This window comes from Mixophyes fleayi, chromosome 9, assembly GCF_038048845.1.
Source record: "Mixophyes fleayi isolate aMixFle1 chromosome 9, aMixFle1.hap1, whole genome shotgun sequence".
Taxonomy (NCBI): Eukaryota; Metazoa; Chordata; class Amphibia; order Anura; family Limnodynastidae; genus Mixophyes; species Mixophyes fleayi.
This window is the reverse complement of record NC_134410.1, coordinates 119,660,333-119,676,217: the sequence shown is the minus strand read 5'-3', so window position 1 is coordinate 119,676,217 and position 15,885 is coordinate 119,660,333. Positions and strand designations below refer to the sequence as shown.

The 15,885-nt window shown below is 41.4% G+C and overlaps 4 protein-coding genes across 13 annotated transcripts in view; 2 read left to right on the top strand and 2 right to left on the bottom strand.

The window, feature by feature from the left end:
• Positions 1-3,695, top strand: part of TSC1 (TSC complex subunit 1) — a 33,649-nt gene extending 29,954 nt beyond the window's left edge. For all 8 annotated transcript variants that reach the window (XM_075185299.1, XM_075185302.1, XM_075185296.1 and 5 more), the window contains 2 exons: positions 830-988; positions 1,202-3,695. In XM_075185299.1, coding sequence (XP_075041400.1) covers positions 830-988; positions 1,202-1,670 — 628 coding nt within the window. In that variant the 3' untranslated portion in view covers positions 1,671-3,695. The remainder of the gene's footprint in view (positions 1-829; positions 989-1,201) is intronic.
• A 676-nt stretch (positions 3,696-4,371) lies between these two features.
• LOC142101116 (sperm acrosome-associated protein 9-like) lies at positions 4,372-8,150 on the bottom strand. 2 transcript variants are annotated; one of them, XM_075185317.1, is made up of 4 exons: positions 8,033-8,150; positions 6,059-6,217; positions 5,039-5,241; positions 4,372-4,786 (listed from the first exon to the last, which is right to left on the bottom strand). In XM_075185317.1, exons 1-4 carry the CDS (start codon positions 8,054-8,056, stop codon positions 4,447-4,449), a joined length of 726 nt encoding a protein of 241 aa, XP_075041418.1. In that variant the 5' UTR covers positions 8,057-8,150; the 3' UTR covers positions 4,372-4,446. The 2 variants fall into 2 exon arrangements, with proteins under 2 accessions (XP_075041418.1, XP_075041419.1); XM_075185318.1 differs by lacking the exon at positions 8,033-8,150 and adding an exon at positions 6,935-6,990.
• Positions 8,151-8,519: 369 nt separating this feature from the next.
• LOC142101115 (sperm acrosome-associated protein 9-like) overlaps positions 8,520-15,885 on the bottom strand; it is a 36,173-nt gene continuing 28,807 nt past the window's right edge. The window contains exons 1-4 of one of the 2 annotated variants that reach the window (XM_075185316.1): positions 13,337-13,393; positions 11,616-11,774; positions 9,546-9,748; positions 8,520-9,336 (exon numbers count right to left, since the gene is read on the bottom strand). In XM_075185316.1, coding sequence (XP_075041417.1) covers positions 9,012-9,336; positions 9,546-9,748; positions 11,616-11,771 — 684 coding nt within the window. In that variant the 5' untranslated portion in view covers positions 11,772-11,774; positions 13,337-13,393 and the 3' untranslated portion in view covers positions 8,520-9,011. Of the gene's footprint in view, positions 9,337-9,545; positions 9,749-11,615; positions 11,775-13,336; positions 13,394-15,885 lie in introns of those variants that run through there. The other variant, XM_075185315.1, reaches the window with a different exon arrangement.
• Positions 10,736-15,885, top strand: part of AK8 (adenylate kinase 8) — a 187,380-nt gene continuing 182,230 nt past the window's right edge. Inside the window, exon 1 of the mRNA XM_075185309.1 lies at positions 10,736-10,786. Within this exon, the coding sequence (XP_075041410.1) occupies positions 10,742-10,786 (45 nt within the window). The 5' untranslated portion in view covers positions 10,736-10,741. The remainder of the gene's footprint in view (positions 10,787-15,885) is intronic.

The following is a 15,885-nucleotide window of genomic DNA, read 5'->3' as shown; positions in this document are numbered from 1 at the left end:
GAGAAGTTGATTTTATGGTAATTAAAAATCCTTTAGTTGTCTCCTACATAGTCAAGCAGCCTTTTTGTGGGCTGAACAAATATTCATAGAATTGTAGTCTCTTAAATCTCTAAGAACCTGGTCTAAAATTTGCTTGTCTGTTCCTTGCTTATAGCTACTGATCTGTTACAATGTTACAATTATTGCCACTCTTGTCAAAGCATAGTAGGTAGACTGGGCAGTTTGAATCACTTGGCCCATTGTTCACTGACAAGATTGAAGCAGCCCCCCCCCCCCTCCCCCCACATCCTTCCAGTTTCTAAGCCAAGTGGGTGGTGGCAGTACCTCTGTGATGGTACTGCTGCGTGCGGGGCGCACTGGGCTGTCATGTGATTCTTGACTGTTACGTGACTCCCCTAGAGAGGTCCTGCAGTGTCTCGTTTGCACTCCTTTTAACCACCTATTGATTTAGAACCTGGACATGCATTCATGCTTGGTCAGCCATGCGTGCACATGCATGTTGCCTTTCCACATATTAAGTATGAGTAAGCGTCACCCATGAGGACTTCTCATTACACAGTGAGGAGAGAAGGCCCAGCCCCCCTCCCCCATAGGCTCCCTGTTATCCTTTGACTGTCAATCACCCCCATAGGCTTCTTGTTATCCTAAAGCTTTGTGTTGGGATGGCTTTCACAAGCATAACCTGCAAACAACCAATGGTAATTATTGCTTAGCTACTACAACAAATGTAAAGTTGTTATGTGTTAATTGGTTGGTTTAGGTTGCAAAGAAATATATTATAATTTAGCAATTCTAATGGTCTTCTGTGTCATTAACCTGATGTATTTAGACAGCAGCTCCAAGCCTCTGAGAGCAAGTATAATGCTCAGAAGAAGATAAGCCAGGTTTTCGAGGTGGAAATCCTTAGTCTGTACAGCCAGCTGGAGAGAGAAGGTCTGTTCAAGAGGCAAGAAGAGAAAGCGGAAACTGCAGAGGTTGCGGAGGAAAGGTGAGATTGGTCAGATTACACTTTAACCCTTTCCAAATGGACAGTGTGGTCAACTGGGCCTAGCTGCTATCTGTAACCTGCCTGTTCTGCCAGCTGTCTAGGCAGTACCGGATGGCAGCAGTTTGCCATCTCATATTATAATTGATTCTGTTCTTTTCATGATCTGAAGTCACAATTAAAGTTTATAAACTATATTCTCATGTCACGTTGCAGGTTTGGTATTGACAACGCAGTTGTTTGTATTCCTGAACCCTCCACCAGTGAAGAGGTAAATGGCAGTAATGGTAACAAGGGCGTATTGCCCAGCACGGTCCTCAGTAGTCGTAGCAGAAGCAGCACTACCACCTCCACCTCCACCCCAGAGAAGGGAGTTACTTTGCCGCTCAGCCGGAGAGAGATGTTGGAGTTACCTTCCAGCGGCCCCTTGACTGTTGGCTCGTACCCGAACGCTAAGAGCTTTCTTGGCATCCGGGCCCGTGAGCTGTTTCGCAACAAGAGTGAGAGCCATTGTGACGAGGGAGCAATCAGCAGCCTCTCTGAGATCCTAAAAACTGAGCTCTGCCAGGAGCCAGGGTCGGAGGCCACGGCCGCCGGAGGCCCATCCACAAGCAGTGCAGGAACTCCATGTGTACGGGATTTTCAAATCATGGACTATGACGAGACAAATAATGACCACAGTTAGGAGACAAGCAATCAGTGTTATCTATATTTTTTTTTTTTTTTTTTTGCTCCTGACTTCAATCCTTGGTGTCTGAACTTTCAATAAATGACTCGCTACTTCTGCAGTGCAACAGTAGCAGACCCACCGGAACTGGAAGGGATAGAAGAATCTCTTTATGCCACACCTTACTTTATTTTCACACCTCCGCTGTACCCCCCCCCCCCCCTTCTCTTAGGTCACCCACCATCAATACACTCCCTATCACCACCATGAACCATATTGTGTTCCATTCCCCTTCTCACCACGAGCAGATTGGGCCCTGTGATTGGGTGAAATGAGCAGCTAATTACTCTCAGCAGAGACCAGCTCTGGGCACATAACTTTCCTCTGGACTTTCAGTTCTAGGTTAGAAAATTGGCTTTCTCTTGGTTCTTGTAATCATGGTCTCCATTTAATTGCTGTTCTTGCTCACTGGGTTGGGAAAGATGTAATTAAATTAATTGTTTTTTGTTTTTGTTTTTTTTCCTTTTGTATTTGGGCTTTACTATCAGGGCGACCTGGATATTTAAGAACTGGAAAGAATTTTTTATTTTGGCAGAACAATGCCGAGTCATGCCCACCTCAGATAACTTGGGATATATCGCCTGCGTCTTCCCCATGATGCTGGCAGCTTGCTCCAGCATAATGCTTGTTAGAAGTGGCCTTAAATATTAGTTGGATGCCAAAATGACATAAGGGACCAACATTTTTTTTTTTTTTTTTTCTGGGCTCATCCTCCTTTTCTAGTTGTCCACACCCCCTCACTATTGCCCTGCCACATCGTGGAAGCATCCATTTACATTACAGCAAGCTGAGCTTGCCTCTGGCTCCTTCATCATTTCATTCTGCAGCTTATTGGCCCCTTGTCAGTGAGCGGTTCCACTTACAGGAACGGCTTCCATTGTTAGTCTGAACCTAAAAGTTAATTTGAATTCTGATGTTTGCACTTTGAGGAAACCCTTCCTGATTTAAACACTACACACACGCACCCTGCGCAGCTTCGTTATACAATAACAAACCATGCTGATCTTGAAGGAGAAGGGGGATCAGAAGTTGGTTTTCGCTCCACCTACAAGTTCCCTTTTCCCAAAGTCAGTATCTTGTGTTAATGATTTCTCATATCCATATATCACATCAACATTACACAGATGGTAATGGTTCTTTAGTTTGAATTTTCTCTTGACACTTTTTTTTTTTTTTTTTTTTTTTTCTTCTTTGTTTATATAAAGCAACTTTATAAACACTTCAATGTGATGACAGCCTCTGCTGGACATGTCTGCTGGTTTCTGGTAATAGTCACCCTTGTGCACTGCAACCTATCTTTAGTAATTGTGTCCTAGTTACAGCTTTGAGATCTATGTGGAAAAGATACAATGGTTATCGTATTGTATAGTTGCAGGTAACCTATACGGAGACCAAGTAGAATGCGCACACCTCGTTGATCCCTGCTTTATCCTCACTAAGGCTTTTGGATTAAGGAGATTTTCAGAGTGTTGTGTATCGGATGTGGGAAGAGTAGTTGCCTAATTGCGGAGATCTTGAAAGCATTTATCCATTCACTTCATATATCCATTCGTCACTGGAACAAGCTTTAGTCGCCCACATACAGTGGAATCCACTGGTGATTGGCTCGGTGATATCACTAGGTCCTAGTGAATGAATAGGCTCTCCTGGATGTCGCTGAAGCTCAAGTATCTGTTTCCACTGTGTGCGGATGGATGGCTATATACAGAATAACCTGGCTGCAACACAAGCAGCTGATGCCCTGAATTCTATTTTCTGCCTTTTATTTTAATTCCCCTCTCGGTGTCTAGTTCTTGCCATTCTCTATGTAAGCTGTCCAGCAGGTGACCCGTCGCCATTGAAGCCACATTACTGCCAGCGGCTGGGCAGGCTGCAGACAGATTGTTGGACTGGAGCAGTCTACACCAGGATGTCCTGAAATGTTTAAGACTATTTGCTTGTGTTTAACTGTGAACAAATAAAACAGATTGTTTTGCACTATGATCATTGGATGGCTGGTCATGTGTTTTTCTAATTGCATTTAGTAAAACACCATTCAGTTGTTAGACACTGGGGGAAAAGTACTGTAATAGTATAGAAACAAATCTGAGGTGTTTCTCTAGCTCAAAAATTCAATGTTAGGTTGTTGTGCCCAAAAGTGAGAATATGTAGCTGTTATCTAATGTACAGACAAGTGATGCATCCTATTACTGAAGATGTTCTTAATAATGAATTTTATATATGATTTTTAAGTTAAAAACTTTAATTCCTAGTTTGCAGGCATGAATATAATTACATTAGAAGTGATATGGGGCTATTGGGTTTGTGTTGTGGCGCAGACTCATATCAAACTGGATTATCTTGATGCTTAAATAAGGTTCTAGGTGGGGGAGGAATAAGTGGGCACTGTAGCTTTTATAGGGGCAGCTAAACATGTGTAATATGGTTAAAATTCAACATATCTGAACTATTTATAGTGCTTGGAAATATTATTTTTTTTTTATATAAACTGCCATAGCTGGGCTACAATGTATAATGTACCAGGGAAAGATGGTCAATCTATCGTAGAACATCGTATTGTGGAACACGGCAGAACATCCTGTTTAAACCAATATTGTGCACAGCTGCATATAGATAAAGGAGACAATAGGACTAAGTGGATGTATCAATTACTGGAAGATAAGATGCCAAAGTCAGATTTTAGTTTTGTTTTTTTTTTGTTTTTTTTTCTGCTGCTTTGGAGAATCGTTGCTATTTAAGCGTTGTAGGATTTCCCAGGAGGTCTCCAGGCGGGTTTGGATGAGTCTACGTAGCTGTCCATGTCATTTATCTGGAGAGATGAGAATCCCAGGCTGACTTTGGACTGGACCCCAGTGGTCTGTTTGTCACTGCAGTAACACAGATTAACCGTGCTGGGCTTCCTGTCTCTCTGTCCGGCCCTGTTCAAGATATCACACTGGGGTGGCGGTATCCTCTCCATCCTGTACAAGGCCTCCCGGATGTTGTCCAGAGCTATGGGGAGGAGGCTCACTACTCCGCCATAGAAGTTCTTGGCTTCATCGCAACTCAGGTGGTTCACAACATCGTGAGGGTATCTGTGGAAAAGTAGAAGTTTATCATTTACAACTTAACCTGTTCCGGACAGCTCAAGCTTGGTAAAGAAAGCTGAAAATACCTTATTACAAAGGATGGACTTGTCAACCATTTAAAACTACACATGCGATTAATGTATTGCATTGGCTGCATTGCATCGCAGAGGAGTCTGCTGGATAACTACAGCCCCTTGGCACTGTGCGGGCAGCTCTACACGGCCATCATAATCATAATGTTGCTATATGTTCACTCACTTGGCTCTTAGAGCAGACAATTTGTTGGTTGGGCCGAGAAGAGTGATGGTTTCCTCCACCAGGCCTCTTGATGATCCCGTCTCACACTGCAAAGCTTCCAGCTGAACGCAAAACTTTGCCAGTTCCGTACAGGTGTCCAGGAAATGGGAAAGAATGCGCTTGTCTGTACTATGGTAACAATGGTTGTCTAAGTAGCTACGAACCTGCAATCACAGTATAAAAAAAATTATCAGACAAATATAAACTTCTTTATCTGTTTCCGCTATCTCTCTCTACCCTGCTATATCTTCCTCTATGTCCATGCCACTTCTCTCTCTATATGGATAGTTCTCTCTGAATCCGTCTGTTTAAGCTGCTCATACACGACGGCCACACACATGGTGGTTGACCAATAAGGCTTATTGGTCAACCACCAAGATGTCCACAAGTAACAACTTGGCTCTAATTGGCTACTATAAGGTGTTGATGTGAACTGTCAACCTATTTAATTTTTATTTATTTTTTTCATCCTATCCAATTCTGTTTGTATCAAATTTAATTTGCATAAGATACATTATAATGCACGCTCTCATATCAACATTTTGTGATCACCATGATCTCTGTGCATCTGGCTACTTTTCCAATTGCTCCCCATCCTACCATCTCCCAGTATTTTTCTTATGTACACACCTTTTTCTTGGCAGTGCTACTAATCCACAACAATATCTTTCCAGGTATTAGGGGGTCAGACAAAGGTCAGATTTCTGGATATCACAAATTAATTCTTAATATGGCATTAACCATTACTGCTTCAACAAATGACAATAGTGATAAACGAGGGGATATCCCAAGTGTATGACCTGTGTCTGGTTATGAGACCTGAAGAAGTGCAGTCCCTAAACATCTCTCTTCTAACCCTAGCACTGTCCTCACCTTTGTTCTGTTCCTTAGTCCTCTTGCCTTTCTAGGTTCACTTACCTGTCTAATTTAGATAAAGTTCAAGTTTGTGTAGTGCCCACGTGCTCGTCGGTGGTTCATTACCTGTTGTAGGTTCCTCACAGGCCCGATCTTATCGTTGGCATTCTCACGGCATCGCGCCAAAGCTGTGATGAAAATCACCTGTTGTTGCCGCAGGAGTTTATAACGTTGTTCCAGGGTCTTAAAAGTCGTCTTGGTTTCATTTGTGGTATGAGACATCTTCTGGGGGGTGGGGGGGACGGGACACAGAGACATCTGCATTAGATTGTCACTCATCCAATGTTTTCTCCAGGTCATGAATATTTGTGTCAGAGTATTATTACCACCATTTATTTATATATGGGCAGCACGGTGGCTCAGTGGTTAGCACTTCTGCCTTACAGCACTGGGGTCATGAGTTCGATTCCTGACCATGGCCTTATCTGTGTGGAGTTTCTATGTTCTCCCCGTGTTTGCGTGGGTTTCCTCCGGGTGCTCCGGTTTTCTCCCACGCTACAAAAACATTCTAGAATGTTAATTGGCTTCTATTAAAATTGACCCTAGTGTCCATCTCTCTCTCTTTCTGCCTGTGTGTGTTAGGAAATTTAGACTGTAAGCTCCAAGGGGGCAGGAACTGCTGTGAGTTCTCTGTACAGCGCTGCGGAATCAGTGGCGCTATATAAATAAATGGTTATGATATAGCGCCAATAATTCTGCAGCGCTGTACAGAGAACTCGCCCACATCGGTCCCTGCCCCATTGGGGCTTGCAGCCAATTAACCTACCAGTATGTTTTTGGAGTAGATACTATTTAGAGATGGAATTATTCTTTAAAGGGCTCTTAATTACTTCACACATTGCTGGCAGCTGTGTTGGGGACTGACGTAATATTTATGAGCGTTCCTGGCAAACTGATAGACCAAATTTTCATGCAAGGTTGGGGAAAAAAACAATACATTACATCCATGAAGTTGTCTTTTAGAAGTTCCTCCTGTGCTGATCTTGCAGCACACAAGAGAAAAACCCCAGTGAGTAAAATTTAAATTCCTTCCTGACCCCAAAAATTTCCTCCACACCCCTGTCTGTTATATTGCAACTACACCTATTGTGGAACTACATGTCCCAGCATGCACTGGCACCATCTGACTGGAAGATCAGTGACCATTATTTGACACAGCCTAGTCATGACTGTTTGAGTGGTTACCCATGGGTATGAAGAAAACACCAGTGATACAACATGGTAATTGTATTTGAAATGCGTTCTGGGAGGGTCCAATAGAAGCTGCCACTGGTTCCAACAGCAGGCACAAAGTTTACAGACTGTTTTCTAGCGTTAAGCACATATGTAAAATTTATATTTTTTTAACGTTGAGCAGTGATTTGTAACTGTTATTACCCTGCAATGTCAGTCTTCACAATCACCTGAAACAGTCTTTACTTTAGTAATTGATTTATTTTTAGGAGAGAACAATTGCTCATTAAAATAATCTGAGTGTTTTTCCATTGCAAAACTATCCTTAGGTGAAGATTTCTTTTTTTTATTTCTTTTAAAGCAGTTTATTGGCCAAGTCTCCAACCACCACCACTTATAATAATGTGTGACTAATTAAATGTGTCTTGTTCTAATTGGTAGAATAAGCTTAACCCTTTATCCACTGAATTACAACTCGCCCACGTCTCAGAAGAAGAATATCTTATCCATAACGGGAACCATAGAGGAAATACTAGTAACCTATTTGTATTCAGTTTCCAATACTGCAACATTCTGCAGGTAACAGTTATTATGTATCAGAGTACAATCTACTTTTTTTGGAAACAAAACCTACAATGAAAGTGCTGTGTATTAAAATGTGTTTTTATTCTTTTCACTTTATTTGACTATTTAAAATTATATATCTGTTCAAATGTATCATTTCTATATTTTAGTGCAGTGAGTGGGAGTTAAAACAATGTAATGCAGGATAGTACAGAACATATTTGTTATCAAGAGCTACAATGTCTATAACAGATAACTGAATCCTATAGTAATCTCACATGTGCTGCGGATATGTGTCCTTACCTGGGGCAGGTTATATAAGCTCATAGCTGTTACCTCTGGGAGCTTCTGCAGAGTGACGTGGAGGTAATGGTCTCCCAATGTCTCTGGATACTCCTTGCTGTGTCCAGTGTGATTGTTTAAGCTGTTGCTAGGTGATCATTATGATTTATCAGTAATTATTGCAGCCTGTGTCCTCAACCTCTGTACACACAGTAGGGCTGCTGTTTAGATGCACGGGGGTATACATGTGAAATGGTGCACATTGACACTAATACAAATCACTCAAAAGTTTATTATTTTCCAAACTGAACTAGGAAAATTCCTGAAACAAACAGGTTACAGCGCTTATTTCTTAAATCGTTTTAATAAAAGTCCCCCATTTCAGCAGCAATCTCTGATCACTCTTGGTTGAATATATATGGGGTAGATTTATTAAACCGTATAAAAAGTAAAAGTAAAGGCGTTGCCCATAGCAACCAATCAGATTCTAGCTATAATTTATCTTGTACATTCTAAAATATCATAGCTAGAATCTTGTTGGTTGCTATGGACAACACCAACACTTTTCCTTTGATAAATCTACCCCTAATCCCAATGTGCCATAGCCCAGAAATTCATTATCGGTACAATGAAAAGTGATACATTCTGTAGTAATGAAGGTGGTGCACAGTAAAGGATGTAGTTTTAGTTATTGATCAGACAGAGAAGAGTTGAATTACATACGTACTGTAACTGATCTTTTTAATGAATTTAGTGTATTTGACATTTAAGTGTTAATTTCTGGATTGCAAAAATATATACGGTATACATTACATTAACTGATTAAGAGGAATAGCAAGTTTGTGTCTTGTTGCAGCTGTGTCCTATCAAACTGGATTATTTTAATGGTTTAATAAGGTTCTAGGCGAGGGAGGATTAATTGGTTCCTCTAGATTATAGGGGGGGAGCTAAACACGTGTAACGGAGAGCGGTCATATCCTGCTTTGGACATCCTCGGCATTTATGTGGTGTAGGATCTCCCAGGAGGCCTCCAGGCAGGTTTGGATGAGTCTACACAGCCTTCCATGTTGGTTAACTGGAGAGAGGAGTCTCCCGGACTGAGTTTGGTCTGGACCCCAATTGTTTGTTTGTCACTACAATATCCTGGCTTCCTGTTTCTCTGACCGGGCCTGTTCCCCATATCACACGGGGGTGGCTGTTGCCTCTCCATCCTGTACAAGGCCTTCTGGATGTTGTCCAGAGTTATGGGGAGGAGGCTCACGACTCCACCGTAAAAGTTCTTGGCTTCATCACAACTCAGATGGTTCACAACGTCATGAGGGTATCTGTGGAAAAGTAGTTTACCAATTATAACTTAACCTGTTCCGAACAGCTCAAGGTTGGTAAAGAAAGCTGAAAATACCTTATTACAAAGGGTGGGCATGTCAATTAGTTGCATTTAGTCCATATGTATTGAGCATGTGCTGGATAACTACAGCCGCTGGCACTGGGTGGGCAGCCCTACATGACCACTATAATCACACTATTCACTTACTGGGCTCTCAGAGCAGACAGGTCATTGGTTGGACTGAGAAGAGCGATGGTTTCCTCTACCAGGCCTCTTGCTGTGCTCGTCTGGGACTGCAGAGCTGCCAGCTGAACGCAAACGTTTGCCAGTTCCGTACAGGTGTCCAGAAAACCGGACAGAATGCGCTTGTCGGTGCTGTTGTTACAATGGTTGTCTAAGTAGTGACGCACCTGCAATTACAGTACATGAAACAGATTACCAGGCGAAAATGTAAACATCTTTATCTGTCTCCTACAGCTTCCTCTATCTCTACCCTTCTGTATCTTCCTCTATGATCATTCCACCTCTGGCTTCTGCTGGGTCAGTTTCTCATGTGATTTGCCTTTCATCGCTCACTCTGATTCCTCTCTTTAAGCTACACATTCATGGCCTGAGGAGCCTACATCGTCCCTAAAACTGCCACATATCTGGGTATTGACCAATCAGGCTTAACGGTTGGGTAAGACATGGCCACAAGGACCCAGATTGCTGTAATAAGCAATACAGTATAATGCAGTCTATTATATCTGCATTATTTGATTATTATTATTATTATCCATGTGTGTTTGACCACCTTTCCCATTGCTCTCCTCCCCATCCAACTATCTCCCTGTATCTTTCTTCTGTATCGACCTTGTTCTTGCCATTGCCACTAATCCATACCTATACCGTTCCAAGTATTAGGGGTCAGGCAAAGGTCAGGTTTCTGGACATCACAAGTGAGTTCTAAGTACAGTATTATACATTGCTGCTTCACTAGCTGCCCAATGTGATAAACCAGGGATATCCCAAAAGTGTGACCTGTGTCCAACTGTCCAGGCCAGAAGTTGTGCCGTCACTAAGCATCTCCCTTTCCTAATCCTAGCGCCATCCTCACCTTTAGTCGGTTCCTTTAGATTCTTTTATCCTCCTCTTTCACTTCCCTATCTAATGACATAAATGGTAATGTTTAAAGTTAATAGACATAAAATGATATCTTCATGATGGTTTCCATTGAATGTCCTTCATATTTTTTCTTCTTACAGACCTCTAATGATGACATGAATTCTGCCTGTTATATTAGTAACTATAGCATAATGCGTAACCCTAATCCCTGCTAGAGACTCCTGCAGGTGACAACAAGACATGAAACAGGGTGAATTAGTTTCTTTGGCAATCTTGGTTCATATCAAATGTGCAAGTTGATGGGCCGTATGACGGTGGTTCCTGCTTCGCAAAATGTTGGAGAGGTAAGAAACCAACATTCACTTCAGATAATGGAGATGTGTTTGTCCTTTGTTTAAATTTCACTACTGGTAATACATTGCCAAATATTGTAGATTAGATTGCTTATTGTGTAATGAGTGAGAACTAGCTACTTGCTGGAGATGGGCCAGTATAGATGGCCAGGAGATTGGGCAATAATCTTATGCACAATGGAAGTGTGCCAAGATGGCGGAGGAGGAGACTGGGTAATGCAACACTACACAATGGAGGTGAGCCAAGATGGTGGAGGAGAAGACTGGGTAATGCAACACTACACAATGGAGGTGAGCCAAGATGGCGGAGGAGGAGACTGGGTAAAGCAACACTACACAATGGAGGTGAGCCAAGATGGTGGAGGAGAAGACTGGGTAATGCAACACTACACAATGGAGGTGAGCCAAGATATCGGAGGAGGAGACTGGGTAATGCAACACTACACAATGGAGGTGAGCCAAGATATCTGAGGAGAAGACTGGGTAATGCAACACTACACAATGGAGGTGAATCAAGATGGCGGAGAAGCAAACTGGATAATGAACTGCCATACACTGAAAACAATGTGACATCACTCATACCCGGGCACTAGATGAGTCCACACTCAGGTAAGTGTGAGGTAAGTGCCCCGATGAAGGAAATCCTCTTCCTGTGAAGTATTGCAGCTTTGTACTGTATAAATACCAATCAAAGTTTGGTGCCTGCACAAGAATTCTTTGCTGGATGGATATTGTAACATAACGGTGAGATGCCATTATTGTTCCTGCCCCTCCATACTGAGTGTGAGCAGTGGCTACGTGCTCGTCAGTGGTTTATTACCTGTAGCAGGTTCCTCACAGGCCGGATCTTATCATTGGCATTCTCACGGGTTCGCTCCAACGCTGTCACAAAAGTCGCCTGTTGTTGCCGCAGGAGTCTACAACGTTGTTCAATGGTCTTAAAGGTCTGCTTGGCTTCATTCATGGTATGTGCCATCCTCTAGGGGGACAGGAGAAGACGTCTGCATTAGATAGTCACCCACCCAATGTTTATATATTACTATATGACGTATATTGGCTTCATACCCGATACTATGTACATTCTTTAAAGTGCTCTTGATGATTCCACACATCGGAGGCAGAAATATTCTGGTCTGACCTAATGTACATGAGAGTTCCTGGCAAACTCATAGGGAAAAATTCAATTGGCCACGTTACTGTAAAAAGTAACGCAGCCTGCGCAACTATTACCGATATTACAGTAATACTGCGCATAATTACAGTTAATACGGGGTCAATGGAGATCCAGTAGAAGCTGCCACTGGTTCCGACCACAGGCAGAAATATATATAATTATTAAAAAATATTTTTTTAATGTTTTTAAATGTGTGGAAGGAGTGAACAATTCGCAGAACAATTGCTCATGAAAATAAACTCAGCGTTTTTCCATTTACAAATCTATCCTGAAGAGCTTTAATTTAAAAACAAAAAAACATATATCAAATATGTGGAGTTTATTGGCCAAGTCTCCCAGATCAATCTCTCATAATAAGGTGTGCATAATTAAATATGTGAATCAAATAAATAAAGAGAGACTTGAAGTAAATTTTGCCTATGATGGCTTAGTCATGGGAAATCCATTTCTAAGCCGTCATAGGCAAAACGTACGTCGGGCTAGACGTCACGTGACGTCAGACCCGGTAGGAACTGTTTGCGGCGATTTATCCAATATAAGAAATGCTCCCATTGGTCCAAGATATATGAAGCCCAAATTTTGTGACATATATGAACTACTACTTGCATAGGACCACATATCAATAATTCCACAATAATACTTCAGCTGATCCAACCTATGAGAAGTCTAATTTCTGAGACATACATAGATCAAGAACAATCCCACCACAGGATCTACATTTTATTCACCTTTTTACTACTTTTCTCACATCTTGAAATTTTATATACATTCGCCTAAATTTTGTTTTATTGATGGCAACCCCTCTAAACCTGGGGATAAATGTATCGAGCTGAGAGTTTTCCGGTGTGTTTGAAAAGTGGAGATGTTGCCTATAGCAACCAATCAGATTCTTTCTATCATTTTGTAGAATGTACTACATAAATGAAAGCTAGAATCTGATTGGTTTTTCAAAACCGCCGGAAAACTCTCAGCTTGATAAATTTACCCCCTGGAGTGCGTTAAGATTCAACTCTCGCTCTTTTTTTTTCTCTTTAACATTATGCAGGTAACAGTTATTATGTATCAGAGTAGAATCTAAGTTTTTGGGAAACAAAACCTACAATGAATGTGTGTTAAAATCTGTGTTTTTATTATTTTCACTTTATTTGACTATTTAAAATGATATTCCTGCTCATCTGTATCATTTATATATTTTAGTGCAATGAGTGGGAGGTAACACAATGTAAAGCAGGACACTACAGAACATAATTGTTATCAAGAGCTACAATGTCTACAACAGATAACTGAATCCTATAGTAATCTCACATGTGCTGCGGATTTGTGTCCTTGCCTGGGGCAGGTTATATAAGCTCATAGCTGTTACTTACCTCTGGGAGCTTCTGCAGTGACGGACATGGAGTCAATGTTCTCCCAATGTCTCTGGATACTCCTGGCTGTGTGTGGAGTCCAGTGTGAGTGTTTGGGCTGTTGCTAGGTGATGACTTTGATTTATCAGTAAATATTGCAGCCACAACCTCTGTTTCCACAGCGTGGATGCTGCTTCTTGTAGGACGTAACGGCTGGTTGTGGCATATTGTTATTTTATTAAAGACTGACTACATTATTGTCAACATTTGAGAACACCTTACACTATTAACCTTTAATTAGATATAGCCACTATTATTACGCAGAGTATTACAGATAATCTTTTATTCAAATCAGTATCTGCCCCAATGGAGCTTACAATCAATGTTCCATAACACACACAATGCACAGTACTGTCTATATATATATATATGGTCCTTCATGTGCTACAATACCCATAATGATATATTTAGAAAACTTGGTCAGCTATGGTCTCTGTATAGAGAGTGCATCTATGTACCCCTGACTCGAGTTGAACTTCATTTCTAAGGATTGGGCTGAAGTCTGAAAAACTTGGAGAAGTTTGAGCCCGACTAGTTATACTGTAGGAACTTGAATATTAAAAATAATTAGTTACACTCTGGTCTAAATTACCCCTTTCCCAAATTTCCATCCTTCCTTCTATCCCATTCCCTGCCCAAGACACGTACGGACATGGCTCCATGACCTCCTATATGGTCAAGATGAATGCTGCTGCATCGAATGGGTTTAAACCTGATGTTGCTGGGCCGAATGGGTTAAACCCAGCAGTTAGAGATTACAGCTGTATTAAAGGGTATTGTTTATTCATTTAAAAGTATATATTTAATGTATGGGTACTGTGGCGGTGATTAGTAACTGGCACGCAGCGCCAGAAAGGGCTATGTCACGACGCTGGGTGAGTAAATGTATTTATTTTCAAAATGAATATGTGTTGATTTAGGAGGTAATATGCCATGTTGGAGGAAGCTTGTTTTTGGAAGAAAGGAACTCCCATGCTAATTAAGTCTTTTCAACTCAGAATGACCAACAATTTTTTTTTTTTTGTCTGAACGCACAGCAGGGGGATGTTACCTTTCTATACTGTGTAGTTTTTCATCCTGTCTGAATAATGGACAGCAAGTGATTTGGGAAATCACAGATTGATGTAAAAAAATTTAACTCAATTTATATTTATCTCCATGTCTAGAGAATATTACAACCTGATGGTAAACTTTGAATGTAATATCTCAGACATTGTGGTGCCAGCTAGGATCAGAGGGCTGGGTTACCCCCTGCCACAATGTATCAAAAACTGTATAAAAAGAGCCCTGATTGCCAATATGTATTTTTCCATCTGTAACTTTTCTGGGTGATCACTAGTACCTCAAACTAGTGTGAAACTGTCCCTGTAAGGAATTCTTGAGCCAATAAACATCACTGCTTAAGGATCCTGCTTACCTGCTGTAATTCCTGTTAACTACAGAGTAGACCAATCTAATCTGTTATCTGGCTGTTCTGATGTTGGGACCGACGGACTATTACTAATGCATTTGTACCAATACACTGCCCAATGCCCGCTACCTGCAGCTCTGGCCAGTGTTATAGACCAGGTGGAACCATCCACAGCAACTTTGATCTGAAGAAAGGGATCAGGGGTACCAGCCCAGGTGCCCAGCAAGGGGGCAAATGAGCAGGAAGCGGTTCTAGGTACCATTGAAGGAGCCTAGTGGTGGCAGTAGAGCCCCTCCTACTGCGTTTAGAGGGACGTAATTGGTATAAAGGAGGACAGGGGCAAGGCAAACCCAGATGGTCCCCAGTAACACTACAGGGTGGCATAGGAGGTCCATCCTGTCACAACACGGTTATACATTTCACTATATTTAGTTTTGTGTGTTTTTCTTTTCTTACCGTTACTGGATATCTACAAGTACTTGGCGATTTACTTTCTTGTATTAATTTAAATAGTTTTTTGTTCACCTGGTGGTGGGTTTATTATTCTGATTGTCTACTTTGTACAACAACTACTTTTGTCTTTGAAAACATAAATAAAACACTTGCCAAATACAATACAGAAGAGCAAATTCTTAAAGGGAAAAAATATAGTTACAATGTAAGATACAATGTCCAGGTTATGGGCCCGGGGTACTTCACATCATATTTTACTTAAACTAATTCAAATCACAATAGATTGGTCCAGAAAGCCTATAAAATCTACTTGCTGTTCAAAACCACAGTGCGCTTGGAGAGATGTTTGGAGATATCAATGTTTAATGTTTTCTGTTCCTCATACGATTCGTGCTGGTGTTATAGGCCCAGTAATGATGTTTTTTTGTAAGAAGTGATTTGGGCCCCTCTCCCTGCCAGCGTATCGGTTGCTGGAATCCTTGTGGGTAATTAGTTGCTAAATCATATTTAATGATTTCTAAATTCAGTGGTAGCTCGGATATTAAACTCCTGCACCCAGATGTCCATGGTCTAGGTACCACCTCCATTCCTTACGTACCTGTCGAGACCGGTTTGGCCAATCTGTTTTAAAATTCTAAAAATCATT